We start from the raw sequence: 27,752 nt of genomic DNA on the forward strand, positions 1-27,752 counted from the left end.
TCGCGGAAATGGGCTGAATTTCCCAGTGCACATGATGCCATGGAAACGCGACGCTCTCCTGGATTGACCAAATGATCTCGGGAAAATAACAGTTCGCTAGCGGTAACAGCAAAGCACAGAATGTCCCACAAAGCAGTTAAAGTTATCGTTGAGTTTCATCTAAGGGCGGTGAGGATTTTTCGATGATTATCTTAGTAAGATAACTGGATAATAAGAGGTCGCTGTACAGCTACTTAAAGTGATAGTTCACCCAAAAATAAAAGGTCCGTCATTATTTACGCACCCTCAAGTTGTTCCAAACCTGTATGAGTTTCTTTCTTCTGTTGAACAAAAAATAAGATATTTAAATATTGTTGGTAACCGGACAGTTGACGCAAGCCATTGACTTTCATAGTATTTTTTTTCCCTACTATGGAGGTCATCAACTGTTTGATACTAACATTCTTTAAATAACTTCGTTAGTGTTTAACAGAAGAAAAAAAAACTCATACAGGTTTGGAACAACTTGAGGGTGAGTAAATAATGACAAAATGTTCATTTTTGGGTGAACTATCCCTAAGTGAATGGCCACAGTATATAGGCAATGCAGTGCAGACTGTTGTGTGTCTTTCTGTCACCTGGAAATATGGAGAGTTGTATCATACTTGTATTTTAGATAACCTGTCCAGGTGTGCATCTACCAGCCAAAGATGATGTTTACCTCAGTGTGAGTCTTATGAATCAATACAGGAAGTCAGAATGTCTTCCTGCAGTGTTTCCATTACTGATTCGGGAGAAAATAAGGTTTGAAAAGGTGGTGTGATTTAACATTCTATCCATTTTAAATAAAGTTTAAAAAGGCCATCTAACTGTTTTGTAAACTCGCATCTTTTTTTCTTGTAGATCCTGAATTACTCCACCGATCCTGCAGCAATAGCAGAATTCCTGCAGTGTGAGTGAGCTGCTGCGTTTATTCCCTCTCCTTCATCTTGCTAATTCTCCTCTGCCTTTCCTTGTGAAAAAGAAGTACACTTAAAGAGTACTCATTACAGAAATAATATGCTTAAGTGCGAATTAAATGTAGCGTTTTCTGACACTTTATAATAGGACGTCATAATGTACATTATAGTTTCAAGTGTATATACAATTCCATTAACTGAACTTTAGAGTGCTTCTTCTGACACACTTAAGTAGGGCTTAAATGGATAGTTCACTCAAAAACGAAAATCATCCCACAATTCACCCTCAAGCCTTAGGTGTATATGACTTTCTTCTTCTTTCAAAGTGTACTTAAGAGTGTTAAGAAACATAGTAATGAAAGTGTACTCTCTTTAAATGGCCTTTTATTTCATTAATATTATATTATCTGAAAGTACAGCTTTTAAAAATATGTTTTTAAGATTAAAATTCAAGTACACACAAGTGCACATTCAGTTAAATGAAACACACTACTCTTTCACAAGGGATATTAAAGTGTGTGTTCTCTTTCCCAGGTGAACCAGTGAAAATCGAACTCATTCAATTGATTCCTCCAGGTACAACTGATATCATTTCTCAAATATTACTAACTTAATCATTTTTCAGATTGCTGACCACAGTTGAATCTCTATTTGCTTTTTATTGCTCTTTTACAGCTGGAGAAATATTGGCCAGTTTTGAAGAAGATGCTCGAAGTTTTCTTTTTCCAGAGCCAAAGCTGGTCCCATCTTTCTCTGGAGTAGAGAGAGAGGTATTAATGACACGCCATCCCAAATTTCCAGTAAGTGCTTATTTATTTACCATACTGATTTAATTTATTTGCTTACCAACACCAGTAATGGATTATTGTGCATAATTAAAATGGGAAATCTGTCTTTATATTCATTGATACGTCTCAGGGTATCTCTCCAAGATTAGAGTTCTCCACAAAGACGACAATCAGTGACATCTCCACATTCTCCAGTAGCAATGGCTTCCTGAGTCTTCCTGTGGTAAAAATACAGATTTTGAAATGGAAGAACGATTTTAGCTGTATTGCTTTATAATATTGATTGCAAGAACTTGGAAGATGTTTTATTTGCTTTAGAGGGCAATAAGGAAAACCTCAAAAAAGTCACGTAAACAGGATATCACCTCATCCCAAAGACATCTCCCGTCTGCTTCATGGAGTCAGAGAGATCAGGTATCAGATGTCTCAACTAATTCTGTATACTATGGGAAACCCCAGTTGGTACATCACTAAAATATTACAGGTTTTAGTGGTTTTCCAAAGTTACTAGCCACTCAGCATTTTCACTGGCCACAATTTTGAAATTAAAACTATGGGGTAAAAACTGCCATATACATATTTTAAATATTATCTCATAATTTGGCAGCAGGTATATTAGGCTGCTGTCACTTTAAGACCTGACACACGGATCCATTATACTGTTACACATGCGTTTTCTTTCTCAACTGTTTACACTCCCTTAAAACATAACTGAGGTTATTTTACGTGAATACTCGCCAAGACTGGTATTTTGACATTATTTTGTGTGTATTTGACTGTTTAAGCGCCATAACCAGCGAAAAGAGCTCAATTTAGTACCGAGAGGCAGCTTTATGTGCGCGCACTTTGGGTTTGAGAATAAAATCTGAGGGAATGAGTAAAATGATGTGCAATACTTTCAGGGTTCTGTCACTTCTGTCTAGTGTATTTCTTGGTTCTGTGACAGAGCTCTGACACTCCTGTTTTGTCATGTCTTTGTGTGGGGCGTGGTGTTTGGATCCCGGCCCATCTGTCTAGTTTGGTTTCGGTTCTATGTCTGGATTCGGACATTCATGCTCCGTGTGTTTGTTCTCTGTTGTGAGCACACAGGTTGAGCTTTCGCTGTTCGTGTTTTCATCGGCTGTGTGCTTCCATGTTGTCATGTTTTGTCTGAACACATGGCTTATGAGTGTTCTCATTAGTTCATGTCTCGTTTTGTGTGAGCACATGGCTTCTGATTTGTTTTACTGGCCATGTGCTTATGTTTTTTTTTGTGATGTTTTGTGTGAGCCAATCATCAGGTAACAAGATGGGAGGGGCTAGACGTTAGGCTTGTTCGACTTGAACCGGCGCTGCACAGACCGATCGGTTGATGACATCAAAGTACCGCGAGAGCTATTCAAAAGCATAAGGAGCCGTCTGCTCTCTAATCGCTCTCGCGGTACTTTGATGTCATCAACCGATCGGTCTGTGCAGCGCCGGTTCAAGTCGAACAAGCCTAATGACAGAAGAGCACATGGCACAAGGAAACACATGACAAGCCATGTGCTCTTCTGTCATTGTCTAGCCCCTCCCATCTTGTTACCTGATGATTGGTTCATTTGCCCCACCTGTCCTCACTCGTTACCTGCCTTGTTTGCTCCCTATTTATTCTCCTTGTGTTTTCAGTCCCGTGATGGTTCGTTGTCATGTGTACGTCGTATGTTTACCCTAGTGTGTTCTTCCTGTGGTGTGGTGTGGTGTGGTGTGGTGTGGTGTGGTGTGGTGTGGTGTGGTGTGGTGTGGTGTGGTGTGGTGTGGTGTGGTCAAGTCAAGTCTTCCCTTCCCCTTTTTTTTTGTTTTGTTTTTGATTAATAAAAGCCTTTATTTCTTCTGCGTTTGTGTCCTCGCCTCATCTCCTCAACCCCAAACCGTGACACAATACATGCAACCCCATGCCGAAATTTAAAGGATAATTCCGGCCAAAAATGAAATAATAAAAAATAAAATAAATAACACATGGGTACCGAGTCGAACTTTCTCTGGGATGCGTTTTCGTGATAATCAAATGTAACCAGTTTTAACGTTAGTTTTGGTTTAACCAAAGATTAGCTTATAACGCTAGTGTATGGGGCATCAAATAAGTAAAAATAAAAATCGCTAGTTAATACCAATAACAAGGCTCAATATAGCCCCACACTAACACGGTAGTATAGTAAGGGTCTCTACCTGCAAACCGAAGCATTGAAGAGTGTACAGACAGTTTAATAAGAAGATACTTTATAAAGACTGTACACTTCACGTATACAAGCAGGAGCCATCTTTGGAAAACAGTCTCGACCAGACGAACCACGAACGCCATGCTGCGTGCTGGTCGATAGTCACAGTTCAGCTCATGTAGCACGGCGTTCTTGGTTCGACTGGTCGAAACAGTTTTCCAAAGATGGCTCCTGCCTAATTTCCATATTCATAGAACCGCAGAGTTACATTCAAGCTATTTTAAGGCACGACACATTTTTTTTTCAAGGAAAAAACATTTAAATATGTAATTTTGGTGATCAAATATGAGTTTTAAGGAATCAAATTATTGACTACAGGGGGACAGACTAGTTCTTAAGACAGTCTTACCAATGGTGGTTAAGTTTATGGAACTGGCCCCTCAGTTCCTGAACGTCTGTGTGTTTGTGCTTACTTGCCCACGGTAGGTTCAGAGATCAGGTGGACGGTCCTCTTCCCATTATTCACCCGTCTCTGACAGAAACTCCAGATTAAGGAGTCTTTCACCACATCACTCAAAACCATCAAGAGAAGCAGGTATGAATGCTATAACACCAACCATTAATGTATTTGTCATATTTGTTCAAGCTTCATTTGTATAAGCTTTGCCACTCTCTTTATTAAAGGGGTCATCGGATGCAAAATTCACTTTTATATGGTGTTTGCATGTAAATGTGTCTTTGCAGTGTGTGGTCACAACCACCATACAATGAAAAAAATCCATTCACTCTTTTTTTTTTATCCTCAAAAAGCTTAAACGCTTTCAATAATCAGGCCGTTTTGATTTTCTGGAGATATAATGTGATATTGCTCATGCTCCGCCCACGATCACTGACTAACTGTCCCGTATTAACATATTTCCGCCCTCAGCCATTTGTATACTGTCTGCCTAGGCAGCACTTTACTTGTCTTGTGTCGACACGCCCCATGGAAGAGAGGGGTTGGGTGAGCAGTTGCTCATTATCATTTAAAGAGACATGCACCGCATCAGGTCGCTGTGAACAGAGCTGTTTTTGAGGAGATAAAAAGGGTGTTGTTTTACACAACCATTGAGGAACTTTAACCAAAGTTTGTTACAAACTTTACATGAAGACCCTAAAGAATCATACCAACTTGTAGAAAACGGGCATCCTATGACCGCTTTAAGTTTAGTGATGTTTGACTTTAACCAACTGAATCTTAATGGGTAAACCATACTTATTCTGTGTACTGCTTATTTTTCTTCAGGAGACCTGAAAAGAGGCTATTCCAGACCTTGGGTTAGTTGTAAATATTGTTTGTCATTCTCTGTCTGTTACTTTATTAAACACAAAATGCTGATCTGCAAGTTAAAAATTAAAGTCTCCCTATAATGGATTTTGAAAATTACCTTTCATATAGTGTGTAACATAGCTCTAAGTCAGGGGTAGGCAAGTTCGGTCCCAGAGAGCCGCAGTCCTGCAGAATTTAGTTCCAACCCTGATCAAACACACCTGAACAAGCTAATCAATGTCTTCAGGATTACTAGGGCTGCGTTCCAGTCCACTTTTAGACATGCACTTGCGAACTTCCCTAAGCACTTCCCCTCAGGGGAATCCCTGCCACCATTTTGAAGTGCGTTCCACTTAGTGAAGTGGACGAGGGAATTTTATATGGACAGACACTCGTTCCCTCGATTTTGACCGAGGGAGCATTTCTACTTCATATGTACACTTCAGGCAGTTCCATATACCACAATGCAACACGATTGTGACGTCACCGCCGATCTCGTCTAATCACCACCACCACAAACAACTCTATGATATATTAATTAAATTTTTTTTATATATAAAACAACCCAAACACACCTATATATATTTGGATGCTGCATTAAACAAATTATAACGTAAGCAATGACGCACATCCGAGTGAACGAGACGGAGGGAGGTTAGCGAGTGAAGGGCATGTCAATTTTGGACTGGAACGCAGCCTAAGGCTTTAGGAAGGTGAGGTTTTTTTCAGTGTTGGAACCAAACTCTGCAGGACAGCGACTCTCTAGGACCGAATCTGCCTACCCCTGCTCTAAGTGAATGAAAACATCCTGCAAAGTTTTAAATCTGAAAGTGCACTCTGAGTCAATGTAATGAATCGTTTTTCAAACGAATCCTAAGCCGTTTCGTTGTGACGTCAAGATGAAACATTAGCATATTGCCCGTCCATTTATTGCACGCGCAGACACCAGGGAAAACTTGAACCTCAAACCGACAGCTGATTCCTGTGGATACTTGTTAGCATCATGTTGAGAAGAAGCTGTGCTGTACAATGTGACGATAAAGACAGTTTTTTCCACTGCCCAAGGACTAGCATATAAAGAATCAGTGGTTAAAATCTTTACCACGATACCACAGCAGTATAATCCTAAACTTTTGCTGTTTTCACTTCATTTTACTGACGACTACTTCTCAAATCTCGGAGTTCAATGCAGGATTTGCAAAACGCTTGCTCTTGAAAGACGGGTCAGTACCCAGTTTATTTGGACTAACTTGCTCCTCAGAATCACAACCTGTAAGTATAACTAATTATTGATGTATATATTTTCTACCAGTGTTCAAAATAATTAGTTTTGAGTTTTATATTGTGTTGGTCTCCTGCTAACTGGCTTAATCACGTTATTACTTTCTTACTGAAATACTTCTTCTAATCAGTTGTGGGCCACTATTACCTAAAACTGTGTCTATTAATGCAGATTGTCTGTCGTTCTTACTACTTTGAGTAAAGATAAAGCAAGATTTGTTTTACCAACATTTATGTTACATCAGTCATTCAAGCTAGAGCTCGGCTATGTATGCACTGTTATTGATACAGTTTCCACATGTTCACCGCAATAAATTAGAAAAAATGGGCTCTCAAGTTTTGAAGACAGGCAGTCATTGTTTTTGTCAAACTAGTTGTGAATTTGTTGTAACAACAGGAGATCATGACTTACTCTGTACTCAAAGTGATGCTCGGAGCTCCAGTGGTTTCCTCTGTGGGCGAACAAAACTTTCGGAAGATGTTGTAGCAGAATCATGTGAATAATTCCAGGATATGCTTTTTTTTCATTGGTTGTTGCGTTAATTCTTACCCAGATACAATTGTGCTATTTTCTGATTGGCTATTGTGTAGCCAATTTCTTTTTCTTTTTTGATTGGCTGATAAGTGGCGGGCTCGAATAAGAATTCCAGGGGAGACGCGCTTAATTCCAGCCGGGTCCTTACTGAGAGCGGCGCGGCCAGATAAATTTTGGGCGCTGCGGCAAATTAAATATATTATAAATAGTTTTTCCGCGTGAGAAATACAATGTGTGGCGGGAGTACGTGACAAAAGACCGAAATGAGTGACTGTCACGCTCAATGCGTGACACTTGAGAGCCCTGGAAAAATACTCGGTCAATAAATAAGTAAAATAAACAGTGTGTTGATGGATTTACACTTGTTAATGCTGATGGTGAGGAATTACAGTTGCAACATCTCATAATGTACCTCAAACTGAGTAGCGTATCACTGAGAAACGTCCAGCTCGAGTCATCTTTGCGATGGAGGTTCGGGTTGAATGAATAGTTCTTTCAGTGTTTCATCATCGGACTCGCGCTCGGATTGATATGGTAAACGTTATTGTTCGTTACTGTGTTTAGTTTATGTGTAGGAAGCCTCAGGACAAGCTGATGTTGTTATGGAAATGGGCATTTTTGTTTTCGACACGCGTACTGTACCCGGTAGACCAATGACAACAGACTGAGCTGTCTGGCCAATCAGAGCAGAGTAGCTTGCGGAAAGGAGGGATTTAGAGAGACTGATTCATCTGACGAGTCGTTTGAGAATCATTGAAAAATGTGGTGATGTGCAAATGTATATTATGAGAAAATTAAACAGTTTTTTTTACCTTTGATGCATGTAAACCTGTTGTAGGAGACTCGGAAATTACATTAGGAAACTTTAAAATAGCATAATATGTTATAATTGGGGCACTTTAATATGAAATCCTCTGCAAGTACAGTTAAAAAAAAACACTACAAGTGCACTGTAACAATGTTCATAGTTCAGGGAAGGAACTGGGAACAAGCAAACATTCAACGTAATCTTTAATCCAAAAATAAACAAACAACAAAACTGAAGTAAAGTGGTAGGCCCTCACGGACGACTGACACATTTAAACATAATTAAACACAACATAAAGTCCAGGCCTGGTCCTCTCTCGTCTTGCACTGTCGTCACTCCTCCTTTTATTCTTCCGGAGCTCCTGCGTGGGACTCGAGATCGGTGTGGTGCACAGGTGATTCGCTCCATTCAGCCCTGCCCTGCTTGCCACATGCACATTCAATATAATTAAGCACACTTATTTTTCTCAAGGGTATTTCTTTAATGAAAAGCCAGACATGAGCTGCCACTGTCCTTCATTATCTGATATATTCATCAGATGACTGAAGACTCAGATGATCTCCTCGACTACGCTGAGGAAGTGGGCCGTCATCATTTTCTAATGGGATATGAGGGATCTCCCAGCCCAAATTACTCTAGCATGGAACGCCAGAGGCACAATGGGTATGTTTGTGTGTGTTCCCCAGGTAGATTTGGATGAATGAATTTGAATGATGGGTTTTTTTTTTGTAGAACCAGCTCTGACTTTCCACATCACACAATATAAAGTATTGTTCATGTCTGTAGCAGTACAGTTAACCTGCCAGAGTTTTAATACATTGGTTTGAGGCGTTTGTTCACTGTTCTTAAGTATAAGCAATTGTAATAGTGATGCCTTATTTTAAAAAAAATAAATAAATACTGTGTTATTTTCTGCAGCTCTCTCTTGGGCTCTTCTGACCTTTGGGAGGAGGTTCAGGAACGGGTTCAGAGCCTTTTAACATCTCCCAAAGCAGTTCATAGACTAGCATGTGTGAGTACCACTCAAATGCACACACACACACACACACACACACACACACACACACACACACACACACACACACACACACACACACACACACACACACACACACACACACACACACACACACACACACACACACACACACACACACACTCTATTTCAGAAATAATTGCAGTGGAATGTTATGCAGATTGTGGGATAGATCATTTAACCTCCTCTGCCTCTGTTTTTGATGTCAGGGTGCCACTCCATCTGAGATAGATGAGGTACTGATAAGGAGATGTGTTTTGGCCCAGTCATGCCCATTTTAAACACCAGTGTGTGTTATAAGTAAGTGGTACGTATACGCTTAAATTATAAATTATTGCAATAATAATAAGTGTCTTGGCCATAATCTTAAAAAGAATATACTTAAGTGTGAACAATGTAATATTTTCAGTTAATTGCAATTAAATATTTATTATAGTTTATTATGTGTATTACAGTTTAAATTGATATTAAATACAAAAAGCAACTATTTAGAATTGCTTTTTTTACCCACTTAAGTAGGACTTAATTAAATATTTATGAAATTCCATAATTACTTCTTGTCTTTGAAATGTCAGCCGAATGTACTGACAAGCCTTTAAGGTAAATTAAATACTTTAATGTCATTTCTATTTAAACTTGTATGTCATGTAGTTTAATATATTTGTTACACGTTTGTAAGGGTGAAGTTGCAATTCAATACATTAAATATTTGATTATGAAATGTAATATAAAGAAAACACACTACAGTTAACATTATAATCAAGTACTTCACATGTGCTTTAGTATGTTAGTCAACACATCTAAATAAGTGTACTTATTTAAAGCATGCCAAAAAATATCATGATTATTAAAACATGATTTTAAAATGTATTTTAAAGTAAAACTTAATTTGACATTATAACAAAGTGCACATTTTAAAAGTGTACTTAAATGTGTTAAGAAACAGTCATGAAAGTCTACTCTTTTTAAGTACACTTCAGTGGCCTTTATCTCATTAAAATTGTATTATCTGCATGTACAGTTTATATATATATATATATATATATATATATATATATATATATATATACTTAAGATCACTACAAGTGCACATTTAATACAATTAAGAAACCTTTTTTCTCAAGGGTTGTACAGCTTCAGTTTTTATTTAAAGAGCGTCCTTCTCTTTATCTACAGATGAATCAGAGGACCCTGTGATTTCTTGTGGCATTGCATCATATTCCATTCAATTATGAGTGTGTTTCTTTGTAGTTGTGTTTTTATTGCAGTTTTGAAGTGAAATAGCATATTCCAGGTGTTTTTGAAGCACAGTGGTTCCTGGAGGCCCCAAAAAAGTCCACACCTGATTCAGCTCATAAGCTTGTGTCATGTAATGGAGACCAAAATAGACTTTTGTGATGCTAAAATGGTACATGTGCTTAATATAACCCTCACAACAACAAAAAAGTTGGCTTCCTGTCGAAGCTGTGGTGCAGTAGCATCGCACATGGTCATAAAAGTGTTTGACATGCACCGTTTCACAATGAGATTCCTGTGTAAATAAAGCAAAGGTCCATTAATAACATACAAAAACTCTAGAAGAACAAATCTTCTAAAATGACCATTTAGCAGTGCTTTGATGACATCCTTTCCTCTTCTTTTTTTGTTGTTGCATTTTTATGCAAATGTTGCAATTAAAATGGAATCCCTTCTTTGGTTAATTATCAAGTTCAAACGGCTTATTCTATTTGTGTCAGGGAGCCTCAGGTGTGTTTTGTCTATTGCATTAGCCCTTTGGACTGCATTTCCCCTTGAGTTTTAAATAAATGAAGAACATCCGTCTATATAGTTACACACACATACTCACCGGCCACTTTATTAGGTACACCTTGCTAGTATCGGGTTGGACCCCCTTTTGCCTTCAGAACTGCCTTAATTCTTCATGGCATTGATGTAACAAGGTTCTGAAATCATACCTCAGAGATTTTTTTCCATATTGACTTGACAGAATAACACAGTTGCTGCAGATTTGTCGGCTGCAGTGCACATCCAAGATGAGAATCTCCCGCTCCACCTCATCCCAAAGCTGCTCTATTGGATTGAGATCTGGTCACTGTGGAGGCCATTTAAGGATAATGAACTCATTATCATGTTAAAAACACAACTTTGAGACGATTTGAGCTTTGTGACATGGTGCGTTATGCTGCTGGAAGTAGCCATCAGAAGATGAGTACACTGATCATAAAGAGATGGACATGGTCAGCAACAATACTCAGGTAGGCTGTGGCATTTAAACCAGTTTCCAAACCCTTTTCCTGGAGGCACACCAACTCTACATATTTTCCAAGTCTTCCAAATCAAACAAACCTGAATCAACTCATCAGCTTGTTAGTAGACTCCAAGACCAGAAATATGTGTCAGATAAGGGAGACATCCAAATTGAGCACTGTTGGTGTGCCTTCAGAAACAGGGGTTGGGAAATACTGGTGTAAACGATGCTCAGTTGGTACTAAGGGGCCTAAAGTGTGCCAAGAAAATCTCCCTCACACCATTACACCACCACCAGTCCGAACCATTGATACAAGGCAGGATGGATCCATTCTTTCATGTTGTCTATGCCAAATTCTGACTCTACCATATGAATGTTACAGCAGAAATCGAGACTCATCAATCCAGGCAACATTTTCCTATCTTCTAGTGTCCAGTTTTGGTGAGCCTGTGTCAAATGTAGCCTTAGCTGGAACCAGTTTGGTCATTCTCCTCTGATCTCTGCCATCAACAAGGCATTTTCACTCACAGAACTGCCACTGACTGGATATTTTCTCTTTTTTTTAGACTATTCTCCGTAAACCCTATAGATGGTTGTGCGTGAAAATCCGAGTAGATCAGCAGTTTCTGAAATACTCAGACCAGCCTCAGCCTGTCTGGCACCAACAACCATGCCACGTTAAAGTCACTTAAATCACCTTTCCTTCCTTATTCTGATGCTCAGTTTGAACTTCAGCAGATCGTCTTGACCATGTCTACATGCCTAAATGCATTGAGTTGCTGCCATGTGATTGGCCGATTAGATATTTGCGTTAATGCGCAACAGAACATGTGTACCTAATAAAGTGGCCAGTGAGTGTATATCAAAGAATATTAGAAACATTACACTCTACAATTAAACAACACAAGCTGAAACGTGTTAAACAACATCCCATGGTATTTTGTTACATGAAAAAAGTCAATTGAGGCATATTTTCAGGTGTTGACATTTGTCTTTATTATTTTGTGGATACACATACAGTACTTGTTGAATCATACAGTATAACTAATTTGACTACTGTACTGTATAAATACAGTTGTACAATGGTGTGCTTTATGGTGTTAACTCAGTTTCAGAACCTCAAACACAGACCATTAATGCTTCACATTGATCGTTTTCTCTCATTTCTGATGTAACAAAATATAAAGAAATTAAATACTGTAAAAGAAACTTTAAAAACTGCTTAAATGGCAGAAATTTGGCACTGACAACATCATCGGTGTAGTCTTTTAAAAAATATTCTTCAAAATAGCTCTGATTCAACAACAACAACAACAACAACAAAGTAAAACCATAAAATGAGTGGCTTGCTGAAGAAACTATTAAGGCTTGCCACCTTCAGTGTCATGACAAAATAATTGTGTACAAAGGATCTGATTTTCATTCTCAAGGCCATTCCTGTACTTCATATCAAATCCTTATCATGCAATATTTCATTTAATTTTAGAAGTTTGTATAAAAATGTTCCCCTTCATATCAACAATTTGGCACAAATCTGAAATGAAAGACACGCAAAGCTCATAAACAGTTGGCTCTCAATAGCAAGTGCAAATACATAACTGGCAAAATTTCACAATTTACCGAGTCTAAAACATATGAAGATAATTTGCGAAGAAAAAAAAGCGGATTTCGACAACCTTAAATTCACCGTTTTTCTGTGTATAATAACATTGGCTAGTTAGCCACATGCTCTTTGTTGTACAATACAAAAATCACCTACTGCTAAAAAGCTATTCATTAGTATAAAGCCAAAGAAAACAACCGCAGTTAATTAAAGGAAAAAACGCTTGGCATAAATCATGGCAACATGTAAATGAGCTGTGGAAGCACATAGTTTCCTTATGGCCATTTTTTCTCTCTGTCTAGCGCACACGTAAGTTCAAGAGCATGGTTGGGAAAATGAAGGAAGGAGAACCGCAAGGGCAGGTATTGCTAATGTCTGCGCTCAATCATGTCCTGGGTAATGAGTTTCTGTCCTAGTCATGGCACAGCTTTTATGAATGGCTCCTACCTCTCTGAACCCTCCTGTCAGTGATGTCACATTTGTCACGTTACCTCTAGAACTGCGAGGTCTCGGTGAAGGAAATGGCGTCGCTTTTGTCAATGGTGAATCCACCGTTCACGTAAGATTTCTTCTCGCACTCGTCGTCGTCCAGCGTGGTCTCTAGGGCGAAGGGGTTGGCCGCATCCACGTCTGAAATCAGGTCCATCCTCTCTAGTTCTCGCTTGGACAGCTTCTGGACTATTCCAGCACCGTAGGCATCTCCCAACACGTTGATCATGGTTCGGAAGCGATCGCTGATTTGATTGGAAAATCAATGTTAACTCTCACACTATATCAGCTGTAGAATTATTTGCAGCCATTACTCAGTGTTCGGTGTCACATGAACCTTCAGAAATCATAAGGCCAATTCATACTGCACTGACAGATGGCAGGAGACACTTCGTCTGGGTTTTGTCGGATCTGGTGATTGTCCGTGTTGGTCGGCGTCTATCGGTGCAGTGTGAATTGGACAGTGAAAAAGTGGACGACGCTAAATACAGGTGAAAACGTTTGTGGTCTAAAACGTTTTGAGCTTGTCCATTCCAAGGGTAGATGAAAACGCATTTCGTAATGTAAGCATGTGGTAGAATGTGTTCGAACAGCCGCAAAACTCTGTTAAACTCTGACGGCTGGAAGCCCAAGTTTGATTTAAGGATGAAAAACATACAAAGCACAACGTTCTCTCACCATTCCTGATTTCTAACGCACACTCGCAGTGTTCGGCGTGATCTTGCGGCTGTCAGAGTCTTACGTGATCTTTTTCCATCGTCTCCAGGTGTGTTCATATGTACATTGCGTGAGCTGATTTCATCCATTAGATTGAAAGATCTGACAAATCTCATTTACCCGGCCATAGACCCTCCCCTCAAAGAAACCGGGATAGAAGTGGTTGAAAGTGGACAAAAGACACGGATTAAAACACCAGGGGCCTCATGTATCAATCTTGCGTACGCACAAAATCTTTGCTTACGCCAGCTTTCACGCTCACGGTCGGATGTACTAAAAGTGAAATTAACGTGAGAATGTGCGTTCCTCCACGCCAATTTCATGTCTGGCGTACGTACATTTCTCATAGTTTTTGTCCGTTGGCGAATCTTACAGGCAATGAAGTTAAGTTGCAAACATTACACAGCGAATTGTTCTACAAGTCTATCGCACTACCACCTGTGGGAAGCATTGCTATTAATTTGCAATTTATAAAATAATTTACATATATTGTCACACGAGCCTTATGGGAATATTCTATCAATTATGCAATTAAGTAAGAACATATAAAAGCATATGCAAATTGATACAACCCTTAGTCTATGGCAATGGCAGCTTTGGCCTTAATACATGACATTGCTATGGCAGAATCTGAAGAGAACGAGTTTTTAGGGACCACAATGATTTTCTGGCCCAGGATGATGACTGGCTTATCAGCTGTTTCAGATTTCCAAGGGTTATCCTCTTGGAGCTCTGTGCTGAGTTGCGTCCGAATCTAGAGAGAGAGACAGCGAGGAGCCACGCAATACCCGTTCCCTTGCAGGTGCAGACAACACTTGGTTTCCTGGCAACTGGTTCTTTCCAAAGGGAACTGGCAGACCGCTCAGGAATAAGCCAGTCGTCTTTGAGCCGCGCAATGCCAGCGGTATGGGTCGGGATCATCCGCATGTCTACCAGGTATATAAGGTTCCCATATGATGCAGTTGACCAGCCGAACATTAAAACGCAATTTTGCAGCGATAGCCGGTTTTCCTAATGTAATCGGAGCGATCGACTGCACACACATTGCTATAAAGGCGCCATCTGAAGAAGAATTTGCATATGTGAATCGGAAACATTTCCATTCGATAAATGTGCAGATAATATTGGCTGCCTTCGTGGCTGTCCTGTAGTAAATCCGAGTCTCCCACAGCAGCAGATACTACTCCAGAGAGTAAAGTGTCATCCATAATTGAGGCAACTCTCTGCTCGAAGGGTGTAAGTTCATCGACCCCTTTACCACTGCCTGTTCTGCCCACACTTTGTCGGTGCGCAGCAGTTCTCCATTTAACGTCCACCTTTATATCAGACCATTTCTTTTTAAGTCCATTTACAGTGCGACTTTCAGATCCCACCGCATTGACGGCATCAGCCAAACTCTCCCACTCATATTTTTTCCTTTTGTTATTAATTCCGGAGGACAAAGTTCCAAATATTTTTTTTCTCGTTTCTACCTCCGATAATAGCACCTCCGATTCACTTTCTGTAAAGTTTCACTTCTTGCCGCTTGTTTTAGCCATTTTCTTACTCCTTTCTTTTGCCAAAGTGGACTCATTACCATATTTAAATGTATTTAATTAAGGGAGGAGACTGGGTGGGGCGTTGTGCTCGTGCATGTGCGCTCCTTTTTACGTTAATTGGAATGTACAAAGAGAATATGCGTGGGATCCTTCGCATCCCGACATTTACAGCTTTGTCCGTACGCAATGTTTTAGTATGAATTCAACGCAAGTCTTTGTACATGAGGCCCCAGGTGTAAACGGGACAGTGTCTCCCTTGTCTACTTGTGAATCGATCAACCAAACGCATTTTAATACCAGGTGTAAACAGGGCCTATCGTGCATTACAATGTTAATTCACTCCATATCGCAATTATCTGTAGACTTTTGAGTAATTACAACTTGTATACTTGGAATTTTCTGAGAGTTCCGACTTGTACCATGTGACCTCTCTACCACCTGACCGCGTGTTGCTTTTTTCGACTTTCTGATTGGTGTAATTTTCCCTTTAATATTGAACTATCCCTTTAATGGTGGTGACGTTGAAGTAATGTGACCGTGGTGTAGTTCATTTATAGCCTACGTTTAGTTATTTACTTCTGCCGATTGCATTTAGGCTTCAAAATTCAAGATAAGCCATACAAGTAGTGTTCATTTGTGAAGAGCTTATTTTCTTCAATAATCCAAAAGCCAATGGATAAATCCTATTTGGGTTCTGTCGAGGGTTGGCCAACAAAAATACGTCATCCTGCAGCACTCTATTGTGTCACATTAAGTAAACCTGACATACTTACAGCAGCCAATCGACAGCAACGATGAGGGTGACATCGTTGGCTGGAAGGCCAACTGCTGTGAGGACTATCACCATGGTTACCAGTCCAGCATTCGGAACTCCTGCTGCACCAATGCTGGCGACTGTTGCTGTGATACTATGAAAATAACATGTCAAAAAAGTATTATCCAAGCTTTTGTCTTTCACAAAGCCACTTAACTCTATTATATCACACCAACTGGCTTATATCCAACTTACCTAATGGTAACAATCTGGCCAGCATCCAGATCATAGTTGTTCAACTGAGCTATGAATATAGAAGCAACAGCTTCATACAGTGCAGTGCCATCCATATTGATAGTCGCACCAACTGGAAGGACAAAGCGAGTGATCCTCTTGTCAATCCTGTTGTTCTCTTCTGCACATCGGAATGTGACCGGCAGAGTGGCTGAGCTGATTTAGTAAAAACTCTTGTTATTATAAAAAGCATAATACTTGCCAGAATAGCAGTTTTCATTGATTATTGTGGGGTTAAAAAAAACATAAAACGTCTAAAACTGGAGAGACAAATCCTCAGAATCAGGAATTAAAATAATGATCAAAATACAACATTAAAGACTTTTTAAAAAAATTATTAATAGCATTGAAGGAATTTATGCCTTTTGTTTGTGCAGTGGCCAAAAAAGTATTGGGACACTTGAGTGTCACTTGAGACATCTGAATTTCATTGCATTAAAAAAAAATTGTGATTTGTCATGTACCTTATTTCCCTATTTTCATTTCTTATTAATATATATATATATATATATACATTCCAAATTTTTTTTTGTCTGATTTTCAAATACTTTTTTGCTTCCAATCCATGTTTGTAATGTTATGATTCACCTCGTAGGTGAATGGCTTGGTTCATGGCTTATAACGCTTTAACAAAGACTTTTTTGAAATCCCTATGGGAGAAATTATTGGAAAAAATACGGCGCTGAAAAAGTGGCCGGGCTCTGTTGCGTCGCTTCACTGTCATTCAGAAATCCTCTCCCGTGGCCTCATGTGATAGTAAAGTGTCCATCGAATGAGCACTTCTGAATCAGTTCAGAATACTGTTTTTTGAATACTCTGCATTCAAACATACTACTCTGTTGGCGTACTGTTTTTTGTATGCTATATAGTCGCGAAGTATTCGATTTTGGACGCAGTGCTAGTGTTTTAAAATCTTTTCGGATTTGAAAGTTGTGAAGTGTATTCCAGCCCTTTTGTCAACATGCCCAGAAAATACAGATGCTAGAATATTCATTGGCTCACCTTGAGGAAATCATGAGAGCCGTTACCAAGGCCTGCGCCATTCCCAGAGTGAAGGTGAATGGATTCTTCCTCACAAACACAAAGTATATCAGGGGGAGGAATATGATGGAATGGATGGCTAGTCTATGGAAGGAAAACATATTTTAAAACATTAAACAATACAATCTATTATACATTATCATAAGTAATGAATATCCAGTATATTTTTACCAAGATCACGCACCCCCGGTTTCACAGACAAGGCTTAAGCCTAGTCCCAGACTAAAATGCATGTTTGAGCTGTTTTAAAGGCACAATATGTAAGATTTTTTTAATAAAATATTCAAAAACCACTTGCACATGCAGAAAAACGGAGAAATATAACAAGGATCAATATCGGCGTGTTTTAATAGACAGGTAAGTAAATATAGTTTATTGTACACATGGTTATATTGCACTTTGTTTGTACTTCACTAACACTTTTTATCAAGCCTGGTGACCAAGTCTACGGCAGTGAAATTAAATACAGTATGTGTTGCACAAAAATATTTAACTTGCAAATACTGTGGGTTCGTTTAAATTTACTTTTAGTACGATTGTTTTTACAAATAGTCACATATCAGTAACAGGCTAATATAGCATTACATTTCACATTCCTTGCAGCTAATTCATTGCGATGACATAAAATAGTGTGATCAAACTTACAGGTAATACAAAAACTAATTTATTACCTCATCCGTGAACATGATTTGTGAATTCCATACATCTCTGGATGGTGAAAACAACATCTCCCATCATTCCACGCCTTCATAGCATCATCAAACTTCGTCTTTGTTATTGTTATAAAAATGCGACCTCTGGCAGCGAAAACTTACATATTGTACCTTTAACTGAAAGCAACTTATCTTAAACTCTGTCAGTGCCATTGTTTTGAGATGCACACCAGTATGTTCTTTTCTAAGGCATATTTATAAAAGCTACTTAAATGTCCTAATAAAACTAAGGCTTAATCTAAGCCCTGTCTGTGAAACCAGGCCTTGGATTTATATCCTACATTTTTTTTTTTTCTGTTTGACTCAGCAATGTGCAATCTAAACCTGTCCTTTCGGTCCATTCCACACGAATGCAGATGGCATTTGTTTAACACCGGCTATAGCATCTCCTGACTGATGTTCGGTCGCCTAAATCACTCTAATAAGTTGAAATTTGGAGTTTATGAAATGTATTATTAGCACATCTGCAGCTTGAGCAGTTTTGAATGTCCTTGGCTCTTATCTGTGAGTGAACAGAGCTGATATGAAGCTGTACGGGACCAGTAAAACGGCCAGTAAATCAGCAAGGGAACATTAAAGAAGCTTCTTCACCCGCTGAGCACCGTCACCATGTACAGGCCCATCTTCCTGAAGATTTCCCAGTCGTCCACCTCAATGATCTTAGCAGCAATCAGGAACAAGATGCCAATGGGCATGTAACTGCAGAAGAACATTCGTTAAGTATCAGTACATTTATAATCAATATGACACACAAACTCCTGAGAATATGTTAATTTATAGACCGATCTATCTTCCTATAATATTTTTTTTAAGTGGATAACGGTAATAAAAACTAGATTTAGAGGTGTATCTGTGCAAAACACGTGCTAAAATGTAGTTAACTGGTTGCTAAGATGTAGTTAACTGGTTGCTTAGGTTTTCTGGCTGATTGCTAATATGCTGTTTCTACGGTATTCTGAATGGTTGCTTTATAGGAGTTACCATGTGGTTTCTAGTGTGTTCTTGGTTGTTGCTATATGGTTTCTAGGCTGTTCTAGTAGTTTCTATGGTAGTCTGACTCTGAATGGTTGCTAAGGTATTCTGGGTGATTGTTATGCATTTTCTAGGGCAGGGATGGGCAACTCCGGTCCTCGAGGGCCACTGTCCTGCAGAGTTTAGCTCCAACCCTGACAAAAAATACTTTTTAGTAATCCTGAAAACATTGATTAGCTTGTTCAGGTGTGTTTAATTACGGTTGGAGCTAAACTCTGCAGGACAGTGGCCCTCGAGGACCGGAGTTGCCCATCCCTGTTCTAGGGCATTCTGAGTGGTTGCTATAGATGGTTTCTATGCAGTTTCTAGTGTATTCTGAATGGTCGCTAAAGGGTTGCTATGTGGTTTCTAGGGTATTTTGGGTGGTTGTTAAGGAGTGGATTTGTGGTAGCTAAGGAGTACTAGATAGTTGCTATGGGGTTTGTAGGGTATTCTGGGATGTTGCTATGTAGTTTCTAGGGTATTCTTGTTGATTGCAAGGGAGCTGCTATGAGGTTTCTAGAGTGTTCTGGGGAGTTGCTTTGTGTTTCTAGGGTGTTCTGGGTGGTTGCTAGGGAGCTGCTATATGGTTTCTAGGGTATTCCAGGTGGTTGCTAGGGAGTTGCTTTGAGGTTTCTAGGGTATTCTGGGTGGTTGCTATGTGGTTTCTAGGGTGTTCTGGGTGGTTGCTAGAGAGTTGGTATGTGGTTTCTATGGTGTTCTGGGTGGTTGCTATGTGGTTTCTAGGGTGTTCTGGGTGATTGCTAGGGAGTTGTTTTGAAGTTTCTAGGGTGTTCTGGTTGGTTGCTAGAGAGTTGGTATGTGGTTTCTAGGGTGTTCTGGGTGGTTGCTATGTGGTTTCTAGGGTGTTCTTGCCACTACAGACATGCTTTTAACGTGTCAGAACTAACCACATAATAATCTGAACAAGTCGCATGGTGGCCTCATTCAGAGCATCGAAAAACTCAAGCAGGATGCGCCCTCTTTCTCCCATCTTGCCGATGACAAGGCCGAAAGTCACACAGAATACGATGAGACCAAGAACATTAATCCCATCTGAATATGAGCCCACGATCTTGTAGTCTTGGGTCAAATTCTACAGCATAAAGAAAGCAAAAATAATTGCATACATTTCTTCATTTATCTTTCTTCACCATACATTCTTTAACATCTTTGTCTCACCTGTGCAACTGTTGAAATAATGGTGGTGAAGGGTGGAAATGTAGTTGCATTAGTTGTGTTTGCGCTGGTTTTCGATGGTTCAATCTCTTTGCGTTGCGTCTTATACTAAAACACAGATGAAGTTTATGTCAACAAAGTATTATATTTGGATTGTTCTAAGCAATATTTTAAAACATTTTATATTTTACCTGCTGAAAACAGGCTTGCACAAGATTTTCAGGAAACATATTCCTATGAAGAAATGAGAAAAACAAATAACTTAAGTGCTTAATACATACTATATTATATTATATTTGGACACATAAGCCATACTTAAAATGGTCAACATGTCATTGCATGAGTTTATTTATACATTTTGAAGTATTCCTGAAGTGTCATTATCTTTCACACAACATATGTAGACCAAGGGGTGCGATAAAAAAAAGAAGAAGAAGTTTTCATTATTTATCTTTATTTTTTTACCTAACAAGGTCCAGCAAAGTGTCAACTGTGGTCACATTTGGTGTGCTTCCTGCTCTCTCGATATTTTCAGCACTCTGAGAGACCCCAGGTTTAATAGTCGTCACAAGAACGATTCCTTTTGAGCACAACAGTTTTGTTAAACAACCACAATATATGACTTTAATGTTTATAGATTTGATGTTTATGTGACTCACCAAGAATGACAGCAATGATGGTAGTGGAGAGGTAATAAACCACTGCACGAAGCCCAATCCTGCCTGACACCTCTGAGTCCAGCGCTGCCACTCCTTCAGGAAGCAAGGTCATACGTTAACACTTTAGAATGACAACAACAATGCAAGTTACATTGCAACTGGGTTATACTAAAAAAATAAATGTAAGGCGTGGCGTTTTCGACATAATAAGCAGCATAAATCCTTATCTTTTTTAGATGATTTTGTTGATAAGGAACAATGCAAAGTACACAAATATTAAAATAATGTATTCAGAACTTCAGAGAAATACTAGCTATTTACAAATAATCTCTAAACTGTGTTCTGACTGCTCATTTATGTACTAAGCTTAACTCTTACGTTGTGTTGAAAACCCTGTAACACCTTTGGTGTTCCCAGTTCAAAAATGACCGGCCTTTTAAAAATTGCTTGTAAATCGCTCGTTATGTATTTTATCCCCAAGTATTGGATTCAATCGTTTTGTAATCTATTTTTCTATCAATTAGGACAAGTTTTGTACTTCTTTTTGGAACTGAAGGCCTCATTGATCTGAGCTTATGCCCCTCAGGTTTAGAGTGAAAAAAAGCATTATTTTTTGATGCATTTGTCAGTATAAAAAATTTTTTTGGGAAAAAAATGGCACTGTTTATTACACTAGTGTGCTTTAATGTTTAACCAAAATCTCTGTTATGAAATGCTTTTATTTTGTACAAAGTCACACTTGTGGTTTTCCAAGTCAAAATGACCGGCCTACAAAAACTAGCTTCTAAATCTCTCGTTATGCTATATTATCACCAAATATTGGATTCAATCTTTTTGTCAACTTGTTTTCTTTCAATTAGAACAGGTTTTGCATTTATTTTTGAAACTGATTGATCTGAGCTTTATTAATCTGAGGATAAAGTTTATCAAGCCTGTAATACTCAATCATTTGTTTGTATACGTGCGTGTGTATGTGTGTTTCTCTCTCTTTTTTTTTTTTGAATGGATGGTAAATTTTGACCAATATAAGCTCAGATGAATGACGCCTACAATCAGTCAGTTTTATAATCCTTGTGTTATATGCAAGTAAACTGATTTTCAATGAACAGTTATTTCCCTTATCAGTCTTGCACACCCATGTGACTGCTCTATGTTAAAAAGTAAAAATAAAATAGATAAAAATAATAAAATATTTAAAAGAAAATATTGGTAACTTAAGGCAACATTTACCACCTCTGAATTGTTCGCTGCCAGTCATTAATGTAGATACTGTGATGGGCTGAAGAGAGAGAGAGAGAGAGAGAGAGAGAGAGAGAGAGAGAGAGAGAGAGAGAGAGAAGAGAGAGAGAGAGAGAGAGAGAGAGAGAGAGAGAGAGAGAGAGAGAGAGAGAGAGAGAGAGAGAGAGAGATACCTGTTATCATGCTGGAGACGATGAGCGGCAGGATGACCAGCTTTAGCATTCTCATCAGGATTTCTCCTGGGAAGCCAAAGTACTGCTTCTCCAGCTGGGACAGAGAGGTATAGTCCCGCACCAGCACTCCAAGTCCGATCCCTGCAATGGATAGAGTGATCGAGAGAACACGTCAAACTGACTGGAAATGCAAAGCTCTTAGTTGTGCCTAATCTACATCAAGCCAGACTGAATGTGTGCAGAGCTAAATATTCAAAGAATTTCTCAACCACACAAAGATACACTCTGGGAAGAAAAGCTTCGATACAAAAACTTAAAGGGCTCTGTCAGGTTCTGAACCGTTTAGGGCTTCCCATCATGGGATCATTTTATGGATTTAGTTTAAATTAATTAATTTTATTTTAATTAATTTTTTATTTTAATTTTTTTATGAATTAAGCAGCTTGTAAACATACTTTATAACTATAAAAAAATTAAATAACCCGTTAAACATGAAAGTATTCTGTCAGTCAAGTCACCTTTATTTATATAGCGCTTTTTACAATACAGATTGTTTCAAAGCGGCTTTACAGAGATAACAGGAAAATAATGTTGTAATAATATTGTTAAATATAAAATTAAATGTCCCCAACTAAGCGAAGGTGAAAAAGGCGACAGTGAAAAAGGAACCAAAACTCCATCAGGTGACAGAATGAAGAGAAAAAAAGATTTAAGACATTTCTCCTTTTTGGCATAACAACTTTGGCATAAAGGGTTCAATAAATTTGAGTCAAGAACCGTTGGGCTCTGTATAGAACCCCACTGAAACTTTTTTCTTAGAGTGTATAAATTAATATTGATTTGTGGCGAATTACTTCTGGAAGCTTGTTTCCGCTGTTTATTTGTTTGTTTTTCCTCCTCGCAATTGTTATAAAAAGTAAAAAAAAAGTATTCCGTGGCTGAAACAAGCTTCCATAATAACTGGTGTACTGTATCAAAATGATCACAAAAACGAAGCGTCATCTCACTGACAAAGATCTGGCATTTCGAGAGTATGCTAATAATGCTTTGTGACATTCAGGGCCAGAATAAATTCCCTGCATTTGTTGTCAACAGATGCATAACACAAGATGTGCTGAATTATCTACAGCTGTTAAACTGATAAAGATATTTCAGACAAATGTATCATTTTGAGTTTTCAATCATCTTGTTTCCATCCTTGTATAATGATGGATTTTGATAGTCAGATATGACGTACACCAAATAAACTAAAAAGCTTTCCAATAAACGTAATGAAGTCTGTATGGACTGCACTGCAGCTAATGCATTTATGTAAGTGTCAGCTTACAATTTCTTGCTGTAAAGTGAGCAAATTCACAATTTTCTTTTTAAAACTACTTGCGGTTAGGTTTACTTACAGTACACTTTCATGACTGTATTTCTTAACAGACAACTGGAAAGTATGAGGTATGACAACCCTTTTTCATGTTTTAAAGATGTACACTTATTTTGATGTGTTGACTAAAGCACATGTGAAGAAACTGTAGTGTGTTTTTCGATATTACATTTAAAGGTAATATATTTTAAATTGGTTTATATATATATATATAAATATAAACTATAATGCATTTTCATTTAGTTGCGATTAACATGCCATAAAAGTATCATAGTCCAGTATGATTAGCTTCACGACTATTTGTTTGGCTAAAATGCAATGCCACATCAGATAACTTCCAAATACGGATCACGGAGAAGTCTTGAAGGTTTAACAAAGCTAAACCAAACACAGATAACCACAAAAGCCAACGTGAATTACAATAGTTTCTGTACTGTATCTTATCTTTATTACATTTTAGTATTATACTGTTTATGGTGCTTATGACTGAGAAAATAACAGTGATTTGCTTGACCTGCCTTTTTTTTTTATTGTAGGTGACTGTACAAGCTTGCTTGGCGTCATAATAATCTGTGTTTTTCCCAGTCCACAAACATAAAACTAGAATAAATACCGTTAGCATAATTTACTTTTAGTATCAAACATATATAATATATAACATATCAAATATAATATACACGTAGAAATATATTAAAATATATTATAAAAGTGTACATGCCATCACTGCATTAAAGACTTTTTTTGTTGTCTTGTCAGTAAATATAGTGAATAATCTATGACCTCTGCTTTATTGCCTCACCGATCAGCTCAGAAATGCCTCATAGAGCAATAGTGAGATTTTATTGGACAGCCTATTAGTTCTAAGCATTTTGCAAAGCATTAAACCGTTAATGTTTTGATGACTAAGCCTTCATGAACTGGCCAGTTGTGTGCAAGGCAAATAACTACTCATTTCTAATTACTTACAGTTAAAAGTAACATGCTTTTATTTCCAAGAATTGCACATTATGAAATGGTTCTCATAAAGCGTCCACTATTTTTTGTACACTTCTGGACAATGTACCCTAGGGAAGAGTTGGGGGGGTTAGGTAACACTGATATAGGCATTAAGGCAAGGTTAAACTACAGTATGTGATGAGGATATATTTTAACAGAAAGGTTGAACTGTGTTCTCAGCCAAGTGTGTGTATGTTGTAATTTATTAATTACACACATGTTGTATCACGTGTTTACTATTTTTAACTGCAGGTTGAGTTGTTAACATAATAGTTAGGCTAATTTCATGAAAAGTCAAAGCTTAAGCTAGATTGCTGGTCTTGTCTGATTCAAGCTGATTTCCCAGCTTCTCCGAGTTGAAAAACCTCTCTCAAACCAGGCTGGCTAAACTGGCAGACCAGCAAACCATATTTATGCCGGGCGTACACCAAAGGATTTTCACAGTCCCAGACTAAAGAGCAGCAGTCTTTAGGAATCTTACTGGAGTCTCGGCGCGCTCCCGTCATCTCGATCGTTAAATGTGAGGTGATAATCTGCAGTCGGCGACCCGATTTATGCCAGTCTTTCTCTAGTCTTTCATATCAAACATGTTTGATATTATCGCAAGTCTTTAGTCTGAGACTAAAAACTGTGAACCCAAGTCTTTAGATGTGAGCTGATAATCGTATAAAATCTTTTCTAAATCTTTTCAAAGTCTTCAGGTGTACAGAAAGCATTAGGCTGGTTTAAAAAAAATTCAGCATTTTGAATACAACTAAATTGTGAAATATGGCTTTATAAAAAGGGGCAGCCCAGCCAACAAAAATATGTTCTTAGAATGCTGTGCTAATATTCCCGTTGAGTTATAAAAATGGATGGTCTATTTTTGAATGTTTGAAACGTCCAGTTTTATTTAAAATGAATTTTTTTTTAATTCTCGGCTATGTGAACGTTATGGGAACATTCCATTTTAGCATTTTGCAAACATTTCTAGAAACGTTTCAGAATGTTCAGAGAACATTCAAAAGTAACAAGACCAGATAACTTTGAAAGAACATTCCGTTAACATTAAAAGAACGTTTGTTCATACTCTTGCCAGTAGCCCAATTTCTAAAAACGTCCCCTTTAGCTGATGTTGTCACAAAAGATCAATGTAAGTGTCAATGAACCGGTTCTTTTTCCCCCCTAGCCAATAACGATAGAGACGTTCAACTGGTTATACTGTCTATAGAAATTGCCTATAAAACAGCAAAGTTACTTAAGTAAAGTGTGACAACTAGCCCCGAACAACACTAATTCATATTGTCACTGCTTGTGTGACGTCACGTGGAGCACAGAGAGATTTTACTGTGTCATACTGGAAGTCTGGTCACGTTTCTCTGTGGCAGTAGTAAAATATATGCACACACGCATGCACACACACACACACACACACACACACTGATCAATGCCTTCATTTATCACAATCACCTGCAGATATTATACGTGCATACACGCAACAAATAAATAACGTTACTTGAATTGCCCTTATTGTCAAATCAGCTATTGATATCACAACGTCGGTCCATCATGTAACACCACAGTAAGCTGCCAACAATAAAACAATAGCGGTGGATACATAATTAACGTTAGAGGAATGAGATGTGATAGAGCACAATGAAGCGAGATATAAGAGAAATGCAGAGAAATGTGGCCGTGCTGAACGGAAGATGAAGGCGCTCATCGTACCCAGTATCACCGAGGCGATGGTTGCAATTAGAATCCAGTTCCTCTTCAGCAAGCCCTTCACATCTCTACCTCTCCGCTCTTTCTTTCCCAACATATCCATAATGGACAGGCACACGGGCTGATATGGAAACGCGAATGAATATGGCGAGGCGAGGCTCGCGCTCGTTTCAGTCAGAAGGAGGACCGTTGGAATAATGTGAGGCAGGTTTGTGTGTGTGAAGCTGCAGCTGCTGTTGGGAGGGGTGATGTTATTCCTCTGTCTGAGCCTCTATTGATAACCTTTGCTCAGTTTATTGCAGATTGACCTCTGATTTACCTTTATTCCGTCTCATAAATGAAGACTGTGTGGTATAAAATTATTGGAATTTAGAAAGCACAACATAGCCTATATGTTATATACATGACATCACGCTCGTGCTGATGTTGCAAAGCCACGTAATCTATATTGGTATATTATTACAGTATACAAATATAGAATTCTTTCTCTTAGTAGTTAAACATTACAAATTTTGCCTTTTTAATGTTTGTTCAGATTAACAATTGACACTCAGTTTAAAAGAAAAACACGTTCACACATTTCTTCAATGCTACGTTGGGCAAAGGTGAAAAATACAGTGAAAACAAAGATTCAGATGCTTCCATATTCTCTTTTGAAAATTAAAGGTGCTCTAAGCGATGTCGGGTGACGTCACTTCTTGTTGACGTTTAAAGTATTGTCAAACAAAACGGAGGCTAGCTAGACCCTCCCTCCTCCTCATCCGCGCTCTAACCCCCCAAGTCCTTCTTGTCAGTTATTTGCTGGAACAGTTTGTTATGTTTCGTGGTGCGGGTTAGCCCAGTTTGTTTTTGTTGCTGTTTGTGGAGCCTGGGGTGTCTGCAGAGACCACATTTTTTTACAGTGTGTTCAGGGGACAGGCAGCTAGCGGATAGTGAGGAGATGTTTGCTGTATGTTACAAAAATGTTTTGGCCTAAAAAACGTGAGACATCGCTTAGAGCACCTTTAAGTCTGCTTATTTGTATTAAATGTGCTCGTTTGTATTGTCAACTTTAGGCTAAAATATATTATGCCTATTTGCAGATAAGATATTAATGACATAAAAGGCAACTTAAAGGGATAGTTCACCCAAAAAAGAAAATTATGTC

The 27,752-nt window shown here is 38.5% G+C and overlaps 2 protein-coding genes across 2 annotated transcripts; one reads left to right on the top strand and one right to left on the bottom strand.

The window, feature by feature from the left end:
- On the top strand, positions 1-12,206 carry spata6l (spermatogenesis associated 6-like). Its single transcript, XM_077201864.1, has 13 exons — positions 1-168; positions 656-793; positions 883-931; positions 1,473-1,514; positions 1,614-1,738; positions 1,857-1,949; positions 2,045-2,164; positions 4,390-4,498; positions 5,189-5,220; positions 8,375-8,499; positions 8,755-8,848; positions 9,082-9,179; positions 10,049-12,206. Exons 1-12 carry the CDS (start codon positions 121-123, stop codon positions 9,151-9,153), a joined length of 1,047 nt encoding a protein of 348 aa, XP_077057979.1. The 5' UTR covers positions 1-120; the 3' UTR covers positions 9,154-9,179; positions 10,049-12,206.
- slc1a1 (solute carrier family 1 member 1) lies at positions 12,092-26,864 on the bottom strand. Its single transcript, XM_077201854.1, has 12 exons — positions 26,609-26,864; positions 22,531-22,671; positions 21,119-21,211; positions 20,925-21,039; positions 20,651-20,693; positions 20,463-20,567; positions 20,192-20,376; positions 18,861-18,968; positions 17,518-17,640; positions 16,477-16,671; positions 16,241-16,375; positions 12,092-13,457 (listed from the first exon to the last, which is right to left on the bottom strand). The coding sequence occupies exons 1-12, from the start codon at positions 26,706-26,708 to the stop codon at positions 13,217-13,219; spliced, it is 1,584 nt and encodes a 527-aa protein (XP_077057969.1). The 5' UTR covers positions 26,709-26,864; the 3' UTR covers positions 12,092-13,216.
- Positions 26,865-27,752: the final 888 nt, after the last annotated feature.

This window comes from Siphateles boraxobius, unplaced genomic scaffold, assembly GCF_051911475.1.
Source record: "Siphateles boraxobius isolate OS27281-9 unplaced genomic scaffold, OSU_SipBor_1 48, whole genome shotgun sequence".
NCBI lineage: Eukaryota > Metazoa > Chordata > Actinopteri > Cypriniformes > Leuciscidae > Siphateles > Siphateles boraxobius.

What these genes read in the sequence shown, in the direction of transcription:
- spata6l (XM_077201864.1), top strand. Translation starts at nt 121, where the DNA reads ATGTCCCACAAAGCAGTTAAAGTTATCGTTGAGTTTCATCTAAGGGCG. An exon ending in CATTCAATTGATTCCTCCAG is followed by an intron (nt 1,515 to 1,613) that starts GTACAACTGATA and finishes GCTCTTTTACAG; the next exon opens with CTGGAGAAATATTGGCCAGT. An exon ending in GCTTCCTGAGTCTTCCTGTG is followed by an intron (nt 1,950 to 2,044) that starts GTAAAAATACAG and finishes TATTTGCTTTAG; the next exon opens with AGGGCAATAAGGAAAACCTC.
- slc1a1 (XM_077201854.1), bottom strand. Translation starts at nt 26,708, where the DNA reads ATGGATATGTTGGGAAAGAAAGAGCGGAGAGGTAGAGATGTGAAGGGC. An exon ending in TGCAAGCCTGTTTTCAGCAG is followed by an intron (nt 20,568 to 20,650) that starts GTAAAATATAAA and finishes TCTGTGTTTTAG; the next exon opens with TATAAGACGCAACGCAAAGA. An exon ending in ATGGTGACGGTGCTCAGCGG is followed by an intron (nt 17,641 to 18,860) that starts GTGAAGAAGCTT and finishes TTCCTTCCATAG; the next exon opens with ACTAGCCATCCATTCCATCA.